At 33.8% G+C, this 20,321-nt stretch overlaps 1 protein-coding gene across 5 annotated transcripts in view; it reads left to right on the top strand.

The window, feature by feature from the left end:
* Nucleotides 1-20,321, top strand: part of LOC150094270 (protein DOP1A) — a 613,349-nt gene that overhangs the window by 307,708 nt on the left and 285,320 nt on the right. For all 5 annotated transcript variants that reach the window (XR_016550242.1, XM_090412136.1, XM_090412135.1 and 2 more), the window contains one exon: nt 17,924-18,170. Coding sequence is in view for 4 of the 5 variants with exons in the window: in XM_090412136.1 (XP_090268262.1) it covers nt 17,924-18,170 (247 nt within the window). In the remaining variant the exon portion in view is untranslated. The remainder of the gene's footprint in view (nt 1-17,923; nt 18,171-20,321) is intronic.

The raw sequence follows: 20,321 nt of genomic DNA, 5'->3' as shown, positions 1-20,321 counted from the left end.
AAGTAGCAAAATTATCATATTATTAAAATATTCTGGAATATGCTAGAAAAGAAATTATATTATTATTATTTTTAATCTTGACTAATGCATGAGCAAACAAAGTATTCACATGAAGCGTCTTAATGACTAGGCTATTTGCATATGGATGCAGATGACTTCACATCAAATTCCCTACACCATCTAATATAATTTACTTCATTAAACTCTACAACTATCTAATATAGAGTATTTTAATAATATGTTGACATAATTTTACTACTTGGATATGGAAAATATGACTTCTGTATTGATTTAGATCCCATTTATGAGTTATGAGACCTCAATAAAATCCCATAATGCATAGCAATATACAAGTCTGAAAGGAAATGTTCAGTGCTTTATGGGATACTAGGTTTATTTAACTAAAATGCAGGACCAAGTTGTAAAGGAGATAGTAAAATGTTGGAGGCTAGCACATATTGCATTATTCACTTGATTTCAGTCAGTTATTCCTCAACTGTTATACCTAGTTCATATAAAAATAATAAGTGATATCTCATAAAAATACATCTCACTTGTTAAAAATGGGCCAAGTTCTATTATGTTTCTGTTATGAGATGTCCAAAACACAGTTAGTAAGATTGTGTTTTGGACATCCAAAACACAGCATTAAGACTCTCCCATAATCTCATAAAAATATTTGTGTGTGAGAGAGAGAGAGAGAGAGAGAGATATCGAGAGAGTTGGGTGGGAGAGAATCAGTTAAATAATGCAACGTAGGATGATTTTGAGTCTGTATAGGTCAGTTGGTTTGGATGAGACCTTCTGCTGTTAATCCATTTATATTGTGTAGAAAAGCACAGTTGATCTTTTGTTTATATACCTAGTAGTTGTGCATTGTTAATACATCATGATTATGTACAAAGTTAATTTTTTAACAAAGTGAATGTAGTAGAAAATTTACTTGTAAGTTGATGTATCCAAAATAAGGATTACAATTTAATGTTTACATGTATGTTTAAAATAAAGTAAAAAAAAACTTACTTAGTTCACTGAAAGTGTGAGATTTTGCTGCTTTCAAGCAAAGTGCTATGAAGATAACATATAATGGTGGCAGCATGTCTCACTTCATGACTGAAGTGGAAAGTGCACTGCACACTGGAGAATACCTGAGTTAAAAGAATATAGTAACTAGTAAATAGCTGAGGAGAGAGCTGTGTGTGAGAGAGAAATACAGATGTAGAGAGATATAGAAGAATTTTTAAACAAGTTAGAGGACGGTTCCATTAGTAGTAGTCTCTCTTAAAGGAAGCTTAAAATATTTTAGCTCTTATGTTACGAAGGTAACTGAAATAATAGTCATTAAAGAAATTAAGGAAAATTTGGAGCTTGATAAATAAAGTTTTTCATATAGAAGGAGAAATGTTTATTAGATATTGAATATTCCATTTGAACAGTAACAATAATAACTGCTCTTTTGGAAAATAAATACGGCAAGTAGAATTTCAAGTAATTGATCATTTTCCTTGGAAATCCATTGCATAGGAAGAGAAAAAAGTTGTGAATCTTGAAGAAGAAGGAATGTTTATATATATATATATATATATATATATATATATATATATATAATTTTGCTAGAAAACATTAAAGGAGAAATGTTGGACAGTGTATGAATATGAATAGAAAATCTATTCATACACATAAAGGAAGTTTTCACTGAAGAGATGAAAGAAACCTCTCTTTCAACTTTTATGAAAGAAGTCCAAATTCATTTAAGAGACACTGATGTTCATTTTAGCTGGCATATTTTGGGCCCAGATAAGATGTGATTTGTTTAATTATCTTTTTAGCTTTTAAGGTGTATTTCCATTGTAGTTAAAGTTCAGGATATTGTATATATCTTTTAATGTATCTTGGTATTATTTCACTTTTTTTTTTGTAAATAGAAGTGTAAAAAAGATTTTACCCAATTTGCTGATTTATTGAAGAAATAAATATGGCTTTTTTAAGAATAAATTAGAGTTATCATAGTAGTATACATCTTGCTTGTATTGCTTAGATTTTAATATAGAAATCTGATATTTCTCGAAGCCTATTTTTACATTTGGCAGTCAATGACAGGATTTATTAACTAATAAACTAATAATCAAACTTTCTACAGGATCTTCATTTATATCCTTATCAAAACTAAATGGTGACCTTCAGTTCCAAATTTCCTTTATATTCTTATACCCTAAACCTATGCGAAGATATCACTATCAACAGTTACATAGTCAATAAAATTTTCTAATTTCTTGTTTGTGCTTTTCTTGTTAATGTATGCACACATTTTTATGTTAAAATATGATGGAGTAATGAGTTGTCCATGAAAGCTATAACAGTATTACTATTGCATGTAATGGTGAGTTTGAGGCTATATGGTGTGAAGTGGAGGCTAACAGTATTAAATATGTGGTTTGGAGTATCAGTACAGACCTGGTGGTTCATTTGCTAGGGGATAAAGAAATTCATTGCCAAATTACCTTTATGGGTACTAAACAAGTAATTGTTATAGGTAACTTAAATTATCCAAACATTGATTTCATAGAAGAGAAATCTAATCTCATAAGAATGAAGGAGAATTTATTGACTTGTTACAAGACAACTTTCTCAAGCAGCACGTGAAAGAAGGAACACGAGGTCAAAGAGTGTAAGATTTGATCTTAACGTCAGAAGGGATATCATGATATCATTTAGGATTGTGATTATTTTACCACCAGTTGGTGACAGTGATCATGCTATACTTACCTGGGAAGTAGATAACTATATAGATGTTCCAATTAGAACAAGTTACATGCTGATCTACAAAGCCAGAAATTATGAAAAAACTCAGGAAAATACTATGTTTGGTCCCATGGTATCAGTTACTGATTGGGAAAGATATCAGCAATGCATGGGAATTTTTGTAAAAGTTCTTAAATGAGGTAGTATCTAAATGCATTCCTAGAGTTTGAAGAATAAATAGGAATGTGCAATTATTAAACAAGAAATCCATAAGGAGTTGATGTGGGAGTAATATCCTGTGAATAAGAGTGAGAGGATGTAGAATGTTTTTACCTTGGGTATATATTATGTTAAAGATACCAAGCAATTTTATAAGCTAGATTTTTAATCCTTTTTCCCAAGTAAGCAAACAGACAAGTAAGTCAAGTTTGCGGCTGCACATGGTGCAACACTAGGCAACTCGTTGTAAAGGTGGAGTAAGATCTGATCACTTTCTTAGAATTTTCTCCCAATGCAAAGCACATTTCCTTGCGGAGATGTATGATGTTATGCATTAAGGTAATGGTCACTATCCATACTGGTTTCGACCTTTATTGAGGTCTCGTCAGTGGGAGCCAGACCTAAATGGCAAGGGTGAAGTAATACAGAAACTTATAAATATTTTACCTAAACAAGTTGCCATAAGGTGCTTTGACCTCATTAAGTAAAAATCTCAGAATGAGAGTAAGATGTAGAAAGTTTTTTTACCTTGGATATATATTATGTTAAAGATACCAAGCAATTTTATAAGCTAGGTTTTTAATCCTTTTTCCCAAGAAAGCAAACAGATAAGTAAGTCAAGTTTGCGGCTGCACGTAGTGCAACACCAGGCAACTCGTTGTAAAGGTGGAGTAAGCTCTGATCACTTTCCTTAGAATTTTCCCCTAATGCAAAGCACATTTCCTTGCAGAGATGTATGATGCTGTGCATTAAGGTAATGGTCACTACCTATACCGGTTTCAACCTTTATTGAGGTCTCGTCATTGGGAGCCAGTTTGCCTACTTGGGAAAAAGGATTAAAAACCTAGCTTATAAAATTGCTTGGTATCTTTAACAAAAGAGTGAGAGGAGTTATGAAATTATAAATCACAGGCAAGAAAAGTTCCATGTGTTGTGCAGAAAGCTAACTGAAGTATGCAAAAAATTGGCTGTGCATGCTAAAGGGAATCCAAAAGAATTTTATTGTTATGCCACAAATAAAAGAAAGAGAGAGAATGCTGAAGAATATCTTTACTGAATGCAGATAGCACTCTTGTGTCAGAAGACTGATTAGATTGTTCAGTTACTCAGTGCTCACTTTACTAAGATATATCAACCAAGTGTATATAACATGGTGCACAGTGCTTCTACTACATTGGTTGAAGATATACAGGTGTATGATAATGAGGTCGAAAAGCTGGTGCATAACATGCATACGAATTCAACAATAGGGACAGATGGAATAACAGCACGAATGCTAAATGAATGTTCAGCCAAATTAGCTGTGCCCTTGACTTGTTTGTATAACTTGAGTCTTGGCTCAGGAAAGAGAATGGATACACTCTGATATTGTTAGATTTTGCTAAGGCATGTGATTGGATGCCACATGAAATACTTTTGTATAAACTGGGGAATATGAGATTCGAATATAAACTCTTGACTTGGATAAGTGGATGGTTGAAGGACTGGTATCAGAAAATAGTATATGGGGTGAGGGAATCAGCCAGATGTAAGGTCACTGATAGTATACTCTAGAAATCAGTCTTGGAACATTGTTGTTGAACCTATACATGATTGGAAAGGACCTGACAGGAAATATTAGCTGATGATTCAATGATAGATATGACAATGATAGGCAATGAGGGGTGCTGCTGATTATTATTATGTGACACCTCCAGGGAGTCCAAAGCGTCATCAAGGGAGAGTGTGCCAACAGCATTGAACGATTGACCCCTTCCAACTACTAACTACGCTCAAACTTGCTTATCTTTTTGCGAGCCATTAGTAGCAGAGGCTCTATCAATTGACTAACCTTTGCTATACAGCACTTCTTAAATGATCTGAATAGGCTGGAACTGTGGACAAATGATAATGTTATCAATTAAATGTCAATAAGCATAAAGTGATACGATTTTCAATGGCATATTATATTGAGGCAGTTATGCTACAAGAAACTGATGAGGCTAGGGATCTTAGCATTATCATAGTGGATAGGAAGTTGAAGTTTGAAGATCATATAGCAAAAATTGCAAATACAAATCAGAGAATAATTGCTTTGTTGAAACGAACATTGTAAGTATAAGGAAGTCATTTTTGAAATAAGTCAGAGGCCTTGATATAATTTCACTGGGCTATTGTGCAGAGATTTGGTCTCTTGAGTTCTGAAGGGATAAACAGGCTGTGGAAAGGGTGCAGGTAAGTGTTACAATGATTATATTGGGATTATGGAATTGAGAACTGATTGAGAGTATGTGGACTGCAGGCTCTGATTACCAGGAGAAAGAGGTTGAGGGGAGTGATATGATTGACATCTATATCAGCTGATGAAATTTTTTATTATATGAAGGTGGAGAGAGAACAAAGGAGCATCTGTGAAAGTTAAGTTTGTTCACAGTTAAGAAAAGGGTAAGAGAGAAATTTTTCTCACAGAGCAATGATCGAAAGTGGATCAGCTTGTACAAGTGTTGTAGAGCCTCCCTTGATGAGGGAGAGTGAGAGAGAGAAATGTTAATGTAGACAACTAAACAGAAATATCAAAAGAAAACAGATGTTGCTTGAGGCTACATAAGAGAACAGAAGGGAATTGAACAGAAAGGGAAAAATATACTGTAGTGGATAATATAGTTATTTGCAACAGTGAAAGATGCGCATGAGAAAGTTTAATGATTAATGAGGCATTCTTTGGACTGAAGTAACCACCACAGTAGTAAATTAAATTTCTTCTAACGATTGGTCATGCAAACCTTGGAACAGTCTTATTACTTTAATTATTGTTGTTGTTGTTGTAAGAATAGTGTGAGAAAGAGAGAATCTTTCTTTTTAGATAAATAACCTAACATCAGTCAACAATTCAAACTTAGATGATTTCCAAGCAGTATCAATGAGGGATTTATAGAAACATATTTTATATCTGAGAAATATAATTAGTGAATGAAAGTTTTAGGTGATATGATACATTTCTGTATAGTTGATTCAGTGTGTGTGTGTGTGTGTGTGTGTGTGTGTGTGTGTGTGTGTGTGTGTGTGTGTGGTTTAAAGAGTATTTTATTTATTTTAAAATAAATACAATTACCCATTTTGAAAGTAGCCATGTGGAATGCACAAAGCATAAAAACAAAATTATTAGAATTGGTAAAAACAACTGAAAACTAAAAATATTACTATAGCTCTCATAACAGAAACAAAAAAGAAATTAAAGGGAACAAAATACATAGATGGTTTTACTATGCAATATAGTGGACCAATGTATCAGAGCTTCTAGTGGTGTGGCCATTTTAATCGATAATAAATTGAAAAATAGAATACAAAAGTACAATTTTGTAAATGATTGAATTATAACAGTTAAATTAAAAACAAGTAGAAGTGACTTAAATATCATAGAAGTATATGCCCTTAAGAAGGTAGGAAAGAGGATTCCGAACAATTTTATGAGAAACTACAAAAGTTAAATAAATGTAATAAAAATGACTATATATTAATAGCAGGAGATATTTATCATTATTATTAACATCTGACCTCCATGGAGTCAGAGACTCATTATGGAAGATACACACTATTGCACACAGTGCTCATTCAACTGTGCTTTAAATTGATTCAATGCATTTATATTCACAACACACTCAGGCATTGCATTCCACTCACCAACCACTCTCCATGCAAAGAACCTGCTTCTCACTCCTCTGCTCACACCCTCCTTATACAGTTTCCAGCACTGGCCTCTTGTTATACCCTCCCCTCCCATTCTATGAAAAATCTCCATGTCAATGCGATAACAACCCCTGACTAGTTTTTATGTCTCAATCAAATCCCCCCCCCCTCCTCCACCTGAGGCTTGGTAACTACATTCTCTCAATCTGTCTTTGTACTCCACATTCCAAAGACTACTTACCTTTGCAAATCTTCTTTGGACCCTTTCCAACATATCCTCATCACCATGAAAACCTGGTGACCAAATCTGTGCACAATAATCCGTATAAGGCCTGATCAAGACCTTTTACAATGGCATCATAACCTCTCTATTTCTGCATGTCAGGGTCCTCCACATCATTTCTATTATCCGATGTGATGTCTTCACAACTTGTGCAATGTGGCCCCTGAATGAGGTCCTTGTCCTCTATTACTCCTAGATATCTCATCTTCTCTACTTTCTTTAAAGTTTCCCCACCAAGTATATAAATTTTCATCCCATTGTTGCTTACCATATCCCAGAAACTTACACTTTTCCCTTCAAAAATATACAAAGGAAACAGAAGAAATATACAAAATCAAAAGAAATATAGCTAAAACCATAGTACAGAAAGCTCACCAAGATTCTCGGGACAGATTTATTAATAAAATAGAAGTCATGCATGGAAGATAGGACATAGCCTACAAAATATTAAGGAAATTAAACAATGAAGAAAGAGATACAGCACAAATCAACATAATACACAATGGATAGAACATTATAAGAATTTTTTGTATGACCCAAATTTAATAACAGAAAATAATAATGAAGAAATCGGCACTGATATCGAACCAATAGCATTGGAAGAAATAAAAGAAGCAATGAAAGTATTATCAAAAAACAGAAAATCAACCAAATTAGATGGCATAAATACAGAACTTTGGAAATATGGCAGAGAATATTTACACCACAGATTCTTAAAATTAATAAATAACTTGAAGGAAATATGAGGTTCCATCAGAGTGGTTAAAAGCTAAGCTTGTATCTATTTTTAAGAAAGGAGACAGAGATGATTGTGGAAATTATAGAGGCAAAAGTTTATTAATTACAGGTTACAAAAGTTACAGTAAAATCCTCAATAAAAGAGTTAGAAATATTACAAACAATCTACTCTTAGAAGAACAAAATGCTTTCAGACATGGAAGATCATGTATAGATATTATTTATGTGCTAAAACAAATTATTGAAAAAAAGACAAGAATTTAATTTAGAGACTCATATGACTTTTGTAGATTACAAGAAAACATTTGGTAAAATATATGGAATATAATGAGGGGAAAAAAATATATACAGAGTTTATATAAAAATACAAAAATGCAGTTAGGTAATAAATTAACAGAAGAGATTGAAATAAATCAGGATGTCAGACAAGGATATAGCTTATCTCCAACTCTATTCAATATATACATATTGATCAGATTATTGAAATATGGAAAACAACAATAAAATTAGTTATCCAGTTCAGAGGAACTGTTATCAGTACAATGCTGTATGCAGATAATCAGATTATATTACAAGACAATGAGAGATGACCTTCAAAAATCAGTTTACGAATTTTTGAAGGTCATTTTGAAAATAAGACAATAATACAATTTAAAAATTTCACAAAACAAAACAAATGTCATGGCATTTAAAGGTCGAGATCATGTTAGGTTAAAAATAGTCATAGAAAATAAAATAATAGAACAGGTAGCATAGTTTAATTATTTAGGCTGCATAATAACATATTTAAAAATAAAGATATTGATCAAAAAATAAAGAAATTTCCGAAAATCTGTAGAACAATTAAAAATTGTTAAAAATTAAAAACGATGAGAAATTCAACTAAAATTTTACAAAATAATGGCCATTCCCACTCTGTTATATGGTTCAGAAACATGAACAATTAAAAATTAAGATGAAAGTAAAATACAAGCTGCAGAGATGAGATTTTTAAGAACAATTAAGTGATGCACAAAATTTGACCTTATAAGAAATTAAGACATCAGAAAAGAACTAGATCTTTATAACATAAATGAAAAGAACAAAGAATATAGAGAGAAATGAAAAGAACATCTATTTAGGATAAAGGTATCAGCTGCCAGAAGAGGTGGATAAATATAGATCAAAGAGAAAGAGAGAGAGAGAGAGAGAGGAAGACCAGTGAAGCTGGTAAAGGCAAATGCCTAATCCTTGAAGAGAAGAAAATGAAGATTTTATTTATTTGAGTGAGTTGTATCAGAAAGCTAGAACAGAAGTTATGTTATTCTGCTGTGTGCTCAATGACCAAAATTACATGATCATCAGTTTTCTCTAATCAGTTTTGTTTAAAGCATAAAAGAATAATTAAATGAAAACATCATACAAGAATTGGCATTTATAAAATAAAAATATATATGAATATATTGCATTGGTGAAATCAAAGGATTTGGTTGCAAATAGTAAGATATAAGTTAAAGATATAAGAAATAAGAAACTTAAATCTTTTCGATTTCAGAAATTTACATCCCTGTAATTAGAAAATGGCCACGTGTAATATTAATTTGGAGAATCCTTGCTATTTGTTCGGAAATCCTGTTAGAATCGGATTGTAGTCTGCAGAATGATGATAAATTATCAATTATTTCTGGATGGTGATGGTTTCATTATATCCCTTATTCAACAATGTGATTCTTATTTTATTTAATTCTTCTAATAGAAAGGAGTCCAAAAAACAAATTGTGCATACTGTGTATCCAATACTTTTGATAATACCTGTCTTTTGTGAAGGATGATGACATGAAGCTTGAGTGAATATACCTGCCAATGAAGGAAGGCTTCCCCATAAATGGAAAACTCAGTATTACCTACAGTTATGACTTATTAAGGTGTTCGGAAAGGGAAGACCGTTGTTAGATTTATACTCAATAGTGAACTTCATGCAGGTTTATAAGGAGTATATTCTGTCCAAAAATTGAAGGAATTCTGTTTCAGAATAAGACCAGACTGCAGAGATATCATCAACAAAACATAGCCAGATATGAGATTGAGATAAAATGGTATTAAACAGTTAGCTTTCCAAATGCTCCATCTATTTGCTTATACAATTTATTCTACCACATAAACTCTCCTGCATTGCTGGAAACACTATTTTTCTGCAACCTTATATCTGGCTATGTTGGATATAAAGAAACCATCAACCAAAAAATGATAATTATCATCCTTTAGCTAGACTGCAATCTGATGTAAAGAGGATTTCTACCCTACTTTAAATTTAATTTTTTAATTAATTTTGAACACAAATATACTGGTTTTCCATGGAACTTTAAAGTGTTTTCTCCTATTCACTGAACTGCAACCAAGACACCTGAAAGTATACTCATGCAGTTTTTACTTATTCTTGCATTCATATTTCAAATGTTATAACTCTTTTGCTCTCTCTGTCTCTCTGAATGATGGTAATATTACAGTGAGCAAAATATATAAAAGTTTTCAATAAATACTGATTTCCTTTACATGTGTTAAACCATAATTTTTTAAAGTATTATGAAGATAATTATTTTTCATTTACCACCAGGTGCAGAAATTCAGGCTCTTCTGATTACATGTGCAAGAAATGTTGCCATGTCCTTTCAGTCTGATGAAACTATGTATATTGACTGATCATTTAGGAAAAGAAGTTCTTATTTATCCAAAAGGAACTAAAGAACATATTAATATTCATTTTGCAGTTTTAAATAAACTTGAAAAAGCTAATTTCTGATTCAAATGTTCTAAACGTATTTTTTTTTTTAAAAGGAAGTTGAATCGATACCTAGTATATAATTAACAGAGATGGAATAATTCTCTAAATCAAATGTTAAAGCAGTTTCAGATCCATTGCCTCCAGAAACAGTGAGGCAGGCATAGAGATATTTAAGAATATCTCTATGCCTGCCTTTATTATTTCATATTGTTCAAATATCATAAAACCCTTTTGTGCATTTAACAAAAAAAGGAGCAAGAATCAGTTCTTGCTCCTTTTTTTAGAGCAAGAACTGATTCTTGCTCTAAAAAAAAATCTCGTGGTAGTGTAGATTGTGACAATATCTTATCACAATCTACACTGTTAGCACATCCTAAATTTAGTGAGACATTTTATTTGTCTGAAGATGCTTCCAGTGCTTGTGTTGCTTCGATCTTGAAGTAGAAAGAAGGTGAAAATTTTAAACCAATAGCTTTTGTTTGCAGGAACCTTTCACATTCTGAATTACTTATTCATCACTTGAAAATGAGGCATTGGCAATAATTATGTTGCTAAGAACATTTAGGTATTTGTTATTGAAACAACATGTAAAATCTGATCATCAACCTCTTTCCTTTATACTTAACATGATGGATAAAAAACCAAGGCATAATCATGTGGGCATTAGAAATATAGCAATATAATATATATGTGTCTTTTTTCCATGCATGTAAAAATATATTACCAGGTTGCTTGTTTTGATCATCAGCAGCTGTAATGATATTGAACAGAATGCCTCAGAAGAAAATAATTAGGAATTTTCCAGTTTAGTAGGCTGAATGAAATGTATAATAATTAGAGAATAATTAGAGCCCAAAAGCTAGATTGAATATTAAGAAATCAAAAAAGAGCTGCAATGGAGAACAAAAAATATTGAGATACACATTTTATATAATGGGGTGCTTAAGGGACAGAGCTGGATAACTGGGAGGAGACTTCCACATAGCCTTTTAAGGAATTCAGAGAAACAACTAGGCTTCTGACCTAATGTCCTGTCCTCACCTCGTGGTGTGCACTCTGTTAGGTATCTACCTAGATACTGAATGAACAAGGATGGGCTGGCAGTTTGGGGTGTATCCAATCAAATTGTATTCTTATTAGCTTAAACCATAATGCAAAATGATGGTACAACATGACAGAATTTCATGCCAGGTGGCTTATTGCCTGAATAAACAATGTCCCAGTTGATTTTGTCAGGGAACCAAGACAAACAGTGAAAACTCAGCTACTGGAACAGATCATAACTCAACATCAGTTGAGTACAAGATTGACATTAATAAATTTAGTTTAATCCTTTATCCAAGTGTGAGCAAACAAAGTTTGTGCCTGAAAATATCTTCATGACTGGAATAAGGTAGTACAACACTGGGCAACTCGTAGCAAAGGTGGACCAAGCTAACATCACTCCTATCTCAGTATCTCCCATAATGCAAAACACATCTCCTTGCATTATGCATTAAGGGAAGGGCCATTACCCAGACTAGTTTCGACCTTTATTGAGATCTCTTGGGTGGGAGCCAGGCCCAGAGTGGAGATACCAGGCAGAAGCAATGAGAGGTCATCTTTACCTATAGGAGTTGCCAAAAGGTGTGCCACCTTTTTATTAAATTACTCTGGATTTAGAGAAAGATGTTGAAAGTTAATTTTTTTTTTTTTTCCAACTTGGTTAGACTATAATAAATTTAGTTTAATCCTTTATCCAAGTGTGAGCAAACAAAGTTTGCACCTGAAAAAAAAAAGACATCATTAATGGAAAAGAAATGGAACTGGCAGAAGAATTGGATAAGTTCCTGATTGACTTATTAGATATTACTGAAACAAAAACAAAAAGGTGAGATATTTCTAAGTAACAAAAAAATATGTTATATTCATTCATTGGCAATCAGGTTAAAGGAGGAGTAAGTATAGTATTCAACACTAAATATGAGGATAAATCTGCTTATATGGTATGCAATATCAAGTAGAATGATGTGGGCAAATATCAGAATGGTGAATTGGACAGTGAGACTTATTTGTGTCTATGGTCCTACAGATTTATAAGGGAAGAAGCAGAGGAATTTTAGTAGCATTAGAGAAGGCAGCTGACCCAAACTAAGTCCTTGATGAATATCTAAACAGCAGCGTAGGAAATGATTACCAAACATAGAAATCCTCTGGGGAAAATTTGGAGATAAGAGCAAAGCTAATAATAATAATAGTAAGCACCTGATGGATTTCTGTTCAGGACGTGAACTAGTTATTACTAACACTGCATTCCAACATAAAAAAGTGCATAAATTCACATGGAGCAAAGATGAAAGAGATAAGAAAAGTTGTATTGATTATGCTATTCTAGATAGCAATGTTTTTCCACTGGTTAAGTACACAAGAGTTATATAGAGGATTTGAAATTGGAAATAATCACCATTTGTTGTTGAGCAGGATGGAATTGAATCTGATATTGAAAATAAGAATGGTTAAGAAAGTTTTAAAGTGAATCAGAATTATTCAGCTTTCAGTGGTAAATTGTAGACTCAATATAGTTCAAGAAAAAATTAAAAAATATTGAAAACAAGAAACAAACCTTGGAAATTCAGTGGCAAACCCTAAAGAAAATATTAATTGATTCAGCCACAGAGGTATATGATGAGGTTGTCTGCAAGAATAGAAAAATTTAAACTTCATGGTAGACTCGAAACTAAAGAGGCAGTCAAGGAAAAGAAGAAACTGACTTATAAGTTTCTAGCAAGTTAATCAGCTTTGGATCTTAGAGAATACAGAGTAAAATGTAAGTAAGCGAGCACTGTGTCAAGCTGGCTAACAAAAGCCATGAGAAGCCACTTTGGTAAGAACATAGAAAATAAATATCAGGACAGTGGTAAACTATCCCAGAGACCATTAAAAAGCTTAGAAATGGAGGAAAGATACTGTAAAAGGAATAGATGATAAAGGTGGCATGAAAACTGAAAATATTCCAAATGTCTGGAGTAACTACTCTGAAAGATTGCTAAATGAAACAAGCAATGACACTGTGATGGTAGAAAACGCTGAAGAGGAATGCAATCAGGAACACATATCAATACTTGAAGTAGAAAAAGTCTTCAAAAACATGAAATCTGGAAAGGCAGCTTGAGTAAATGATACACAAGAAATACTCAAATATGGAGGTATAATATACCTCCATATTTGAAATACTCCAAATATGGATGATCGGAGTAGAGTTCTCATAGTACCCATCTATAAAAAGGGAAATAAAATTGAATAGCAGAGATATTTCCTTACTGTTAAGTGTACCTTGTAAGATTTATGCAAGTATGCTTGAAAAACAGCTAAGAAAAATTGTGGAAGGGAAGAATGCAGAAGAATAAGCTGGATTCAAGCCCAATAGAGGTTGTCAGGATCGAATTTTCACTTTAAGACAAATTGTGTAGACATCATGGGAATATAACAAAGATCTGTATTTAAGTTGTGTAGATCTAGAAAAGGAATATGATAAAGTTTCAAGAGAAAAGCTGTTCAAAACATCAGTGTTATATGTTGTAAATAGGACATTATATAAGCAATGCTTAGTCTATATTTCAGTTGTAAGTCAGAATGAAAGGAGGTACAGAAGATGGTTTGATGTTAAATCAGGTGTGAGACAAGGGCATACATTATCATCGCTGTTATTGATCATCTATATCAGGGGTCAGCAAACTTTTTTGAGACGGAAGAGCCAAACCTGTCCCTTACAACAATTTAAAAATTATTTGAGAGCCATAAATATATTTTTTACAAATAAGGAAAATTTAAAGTAATATTATAGTAAATTTTCACACAACAATTTTTTTTTTCACACGAAAAAAATCACACAAAAAATTGCTCTCATTGGTTTTAATCAGTGTGGGCAGTGAGCTTGCATTTTCTTACCTTTCTCCTCGCTCGTTTTCCCCTCCCTGACATTGTGCATCTTGGTGCCACGAAGTTTTGCGAGACCTATAAAACAAATGAAATCCCATTATGTGAATAAAATCCTTTAAAAATTTTATAAATGAAACTATGATAGTTTTATTTTCATTTTCAATTTTACTTCAGAGCCACATGTAGGTACCTAAAGAGCTGCATGTGGCTCGCAAGCTGCAGTTTGCCGGCCCCTGATCTATATGGATCATATTATGAAGAAAAGTTCTATTAAACATATCAAAACTGGAGATGTTCGTCTCAGCTATTTACTTTCTGTAGATGATACTATACTTCTAAATAATCCTGTACAAGTCTGCAAGATTCCCACTAAATGGAATAAGTACTGTGATAAATTTATTATGAAAATCAGCAATGAAATTAGGCAGAAAAATTTAAAACATCAACACTGTATCCCAAATGGAGGAGCTGTAGAACAAGTAAAACATTCAGCTATTGAAGCACAGTAATCTTATTAAGCAAGAGTTCATAAGAAAAGGATGATGTGGAAGGAATACCATGTACATAAGGATGATGTCCATTATGAAACTTATAAGCAGCAGGCTAGAATAGTCACAACTGTTATATGGAAAGCAAAGTCTGAGTATGAAAATAAACTGGCTCTGCTTGCTAAAGACAACCCACAAGAATTCTATCGATATGCTGCAAGCAAAATAAAGAATGAATATGAAAGAATAACTCTTCTAAATGCAGATGGTGTGAAGGTTAGAGATGCAGAAGAGGTTGTTCAACTAATGAGTGCCATTTTATTAAAATGGCACTGGATGAAGAAACTCAGATGTATGAGGACGAGGTATTAGAGCTGTTGCACAAACTCGATAAGAATTCAACAATAGGGACTGATGGGATATCAGTACGTGTGCAAAAAGAGTATTCAGCTGAACTGACTATTCCTTTGACCAGTTCTTTAATGAGTATCAGAACAGAGAAAATTCTGCAGGAATGGAAAGAGTGTATGGTAATTCTATTGCACAAGGGTGGTGCAAAGACCAGTGTATCCAACTATCGACCATTTAGTACCTCAGGAGTGGTAGATTTTGGAAAAATTGGTTAGGGTTCGCATTCAGAAATGGGTTGACAGTGAATCCCTACTTTGCAATGAACAGCACATATTTATTAAGGGAAGATCATATTTTAGCAACTTGCTCACATTCTATAAGAATGTTACCATTGAGTTCGACAAGGGGGAATAGATACACCATGATGCTTTTGGGATTTTGCTAAGGCTTCCTCCCAACAGCTTCCACTAATTCTTTTGCTCATTTCCTTCTCATGTTCAAAGCATGAATCATCTTGCTCACTCTCTCTCTCTCCTTATTAACCAATCCTCTAATAATGAGATCTCCATACACTGCTATTCTCAAATCACTTGTCACCTCTTTTACCCTTTTTTCTTTCATTCTGTTCTTTTGCATACTTTCATTTGTTTCCACTAAACATCTAATATCACTGTGCATATTCTTCATTTCATTTTTCAATTTGAATAACTGTTTCATGAAACTTGCATCCTGACAATTTTACTCTCTGTCACTGTCGTAGTGTCACTACCGCTCGTTTTGCCACATCTTACTTCTGTTTCTTCATTTGCTCCTTTATCACTTACTTTGGCTTCGACATTATTATTAGTATGGGCTACTCCATGTAGTGCTTAGAATATCAAGGGAGGGCCCTAAACATCACATCAAGCACTATCCAACATTTGTGCAGTATCTGTCATACTTTACTTTGAATTTATTCATAATAATGGCACCCACAACAGACTTTGGCACCCTATTCCACTCATTCAACAGTCTCCAAGCAAAAACCTACTTTGCTAACTACACTGTTACTCAGTTTCCAAGGATGCCCCTAGTTCTCCCATCACCAGACCTGTTCTGAAAAATTTCCTCTGAATTAATCTTGTAGAAACTCTTCAATAATCTGTATATCTCAATCATATCACCCCTTTTCTGCCTGTCAACTATTTTCTGAAACCCACAAATCTTCAACTTGTCCTCATATGGTTCATTCCATAAATCTACTACAATCTTGGTTACTCTTCTCTGGATTCTCTCCACCTTTTCTTCATTGCTGAGAAACCCTGTTGACCAGATCTGCACATGGTAGTCAAGATGGGGTGTTTTCAAGGCTCGATAAAGAGGAATAATAACCTGCTTGTCTCTTTCATCAGAGTATTCTTCAGTAAGCAAATAATATAATGAGCTGCTGCTTTAACTACTTTTGATATGTGCGCTCTAAACTTTAACTTCCAATGTGCACTCCTAAATCTCTGGCTTCGTCAGTTTCCTGTTGTACAGTTTGATTGATGTGGTATACAGCTGGTAATCTTTTCACCTGAAAATGCATAACCTTACATTTTGCCACATTAAACTGACATCCATTCTCCTTTGCCAAGACTGCCAGTCTATTCATATCATCCTGCAAAATTTTAACATAACCTGTATTCTACATCAACCACCCTCTTATCCACTTTACCAACCCTATTCCATCCCTATATACTGCAGTTTACTGATTAGAATTCCATATGGTATCCTATCAAAAGCTTTTGCAAAATCCAGCAGCATCACTATAAACCCATTATCTTTATCCAATTCAGCTGTCACTGTATTATAAAATGTGAGCAAGTTTCTGAGGCATGACCTACCCTTCACAAAACCATGTTCGCCCCCATACAGTATCCCATTTCTGTCTATCCATTCCTGTATTTTGCCCTTGACCAACTTCTCTAGTACCTTGACTCTAACTCCTGATTTGCTGGTTAGTCAGTAATTTGCTGCATCAATCTGGAAGTGTCTTTTAGGCAGTGGAATTATTTTCCCCTCTTTCTACCCTATTGGGACCAACACAGATCCGATCCTAGCAATGTAAACAAAGGCACTGCCAATTTTCTAGCATATTCTTGTAAAACTTTAGCTCGTATACCATATAATCCTAGCTATATTCACATCAAGGTTCTATAATATGTTATTCACTTCCAGTTCATTTACTTGAGTTTTTGTATAAGCCTTTGCCTCTCTTATTACTGCAATATCTCCACCTGGATGACATACTCTTGTAAAGTGTTCACTTAGTAATTCCATTATTTTCATTTACCTCCCTACAGCATCAGCATTCATTAAAATCATTCTGCCATAAACATTCTTTCTTTTATTTGCAGCATATTGAAAGAACTGTTTGAGATTATCTTGCACTGCTCATTTCCTTTCTTACTCTTCTTTCTTTCTTTTCTTACCCTACTAGTTACCTGTCTGGCCTGTACTTTGTACTGCTCATGAGTCTACATTCTTTCACTAATTCAGTCTCACTAGCTTTCCTTCCATTTCTTTCATTAATGCTATTCTTTCATTCCTTCCATCTGTTTTGCATTAGTTATCTTGTAGTCTAACAAAATATCGCACTTCCTCCTATTAGAACTGATAATTTTTTTAAATTAGAATTAATTATAACTTGTTAATTAGAATTGTTTTTCTAAAATGTGAATGTATTTATGTTTTGTGTTGTGAATAATGTATTCTTATTTAAATATCTTATAACAGTGATAACAAAAGTTTACTTGATCAACAAGATCCATTTCAAGCTCCTCCAGATTATTTGCTTACTCTCATAGAGGGATTAGCTACATTATGCCATTATTGTCTTCTGGATTCTCCATCTCCAGTTTCTACAATTATTAATCAACCACCTTTACCTCCTGTTCCATCACAACCATATGCTCCAGGAGCTAATGCATCACAGATCATCTCTAATCTTTTGCATGTTTTTAGTACTTCCAGTAGTCAAAAGGCTAGTCTCATCTATTAGTTTCAAAATATAGCTAATAATTATTTAGTTAGTAATTTAAAAATTTCTTGTTATAAATATATGTCTGCATACCTTGAATATTTTTAAATAAATGAAATCCATTATATATATAAAAGCATCATTCACTGAGTGGATGTTTACAAATGGATATCAAAGTGAACATTCTCTTTAATATTTTTAACAATTTAAATTTGTTTTCTTAATGGTTCTGTAGTTTGATGAAGCAATCTGATAAGCAGGCAAAACCATTTATATTACATCTAATACCCATAATTTTTATGCATATTACCTTAATATTGACACAGCTATCCAGGTATGTACTTAGTTGGGAATTAGCATGTTAAAATATAAATGTTTGCCTCATATTGGTTTAAGTAGTTATGGTGCCAAAGACAGTTTATTAATATGATGTGATATAACATTCACATGGGCTACCCTTCCAAAGTCATGGGACATGTTCAGGCATAAGTAACACATCTTTATTGACTTAAATTAATAACTTATTATCCTACCTTTGACTATTATAACTGCTTCGTTGTTATACTTTTGTTGTATTTTTTGGCAGATTCTTCATTGATGTTTTTCATGTTCCAGCTTGTTTTGGGGTTTTTTGACTGTTGATTTTCATATCAAATTTGTTATATCAATTATGTAATCCTATTAAGGAGTTGTAAAGACTTATAATGGATTTACGCTGCTTGGAAAGAAGTCAACAGGCACCATAGTGTGAAGAATAAAAGGCATCCACCTTAATAAGATCTAGGACCTCCTTTCACTGCAATGGCTGCAGAAAACCTACAGGACATACTTTCCACAAGTATACAATAGTGACCAGTGGGAATTTTAGATGATGATTCTTCTTGTAGGCATATAATGAGGTCTAGACTGTTGTAAGATGGACATCTCTTGACCTCACCAAACACTCCAGCTCATAGTGTTTTAATAGGGTTGAGATTAGGGCTCTGTGGAAGCTAATCAAGTGTAGTGATATTCATGTCTTCAAACCACACAGTACAGCATCCTTATGACACAGTTCATTGTCTTGCTGAAAGCGACAGTGGTCAGCTCCATAGAAACTCCACAAAGTAGGAAGTATTGCATTGTCCAGAATGTTCAGATATCTCTTCACACCCCCATCCCAACTTGCCCAGGCCTCGTCCCAAGATATAAATCCATCTTGCTGACTTCTCTTACCCATATTACTCTGTTGACTAGATGTTGTTCACCTGAGAGACCTGCTGTGGATATGGATGCAATCTGGGATGAAAATCGCACTCTCCCTCAGAATTTCAAGTGCCAACAGGAGCACTCTAGATACCGCAGGAGGCACAGTGCTGAGTGTGGATAGTTTCCATATCTCCAGACAAACCAATAACTTTCCCCTGGACTCCTGTCGACTTTTCTGAGTTTGGTTGCATATCCTATTTTTCTTTTTTTTTTTTTGCCTAAGTATATATCATTGCTTATGTCAACATTTCTCTCAGTGAAACTGTTTTCTGTTTGTACTGTAATTTATTTGTCATCTTCACTCACTAAAGTGAGCCTCAAGAGCTCACTTTAGTGAGGATGAGCATGTCAAACCCATGTCACCTGATGTAATATACATCTGTTATGTTATCTGTAGACTGGTTCCTCTCCTTCTTTCTTTGCTTCTTTTTTCTCTTCTTGCTCCTTCCCCTCCAATGCTATTAGAGTATTTGACGTCTAGGGGTGAATCTTTCCTATTTTGCTGTGTCATTTCGTCTTATGCTTCCACTCAAGGGGGAAAGCTAGCCCCAATAGGTGCTAGTCCCAAGCCTGGATAAATGGCAAGAGTTGATGTCAGGAAGGGCATCCGGTTATAAAACTTCACTGCCAGCTCTAGCTATGGTCAAATGAATCAAGAAAGTGATATAAGAGCTAGGGCATACTCCTTAGGGGGATGCAAAGCTACATCGCCCTACAACTGCAAGAAGTGGACGAGGGCTACTGCATCGAGGGTGAATGTGATTAAAAACGCGAGCCCAGTGGGTGGAGAGAATGGAGAGAATGGATGCATGACTGGAAGTGGAAGGGAGATGACAAACATGAAGAGGAAGTTGGACATTTTATGTGTGCAGGAGACAAAGGGGAAAGGGAAAAAGGCGAAGGAAC

This window comes from Typopeltis vanoorti, chromosome 22 (assembly GCF_054136105.1).
Source record: "Typopeltis vanoorti isolate ZY-2024b chromosome 22, IOZ_Tvanoo_1.0, whole genome shotgun sequence".
NCBI classification, from domain to species: domain Eukaryota; kingdom Metazoa; phylum Arthropoda; class Arachnida; order Uropygi; family Thelyphonidae; genus Typopeltis; species Typopeltis vanoorti.
This window is presented reverse-complemented; position numbering and strand designations above follow the sequence as displayed.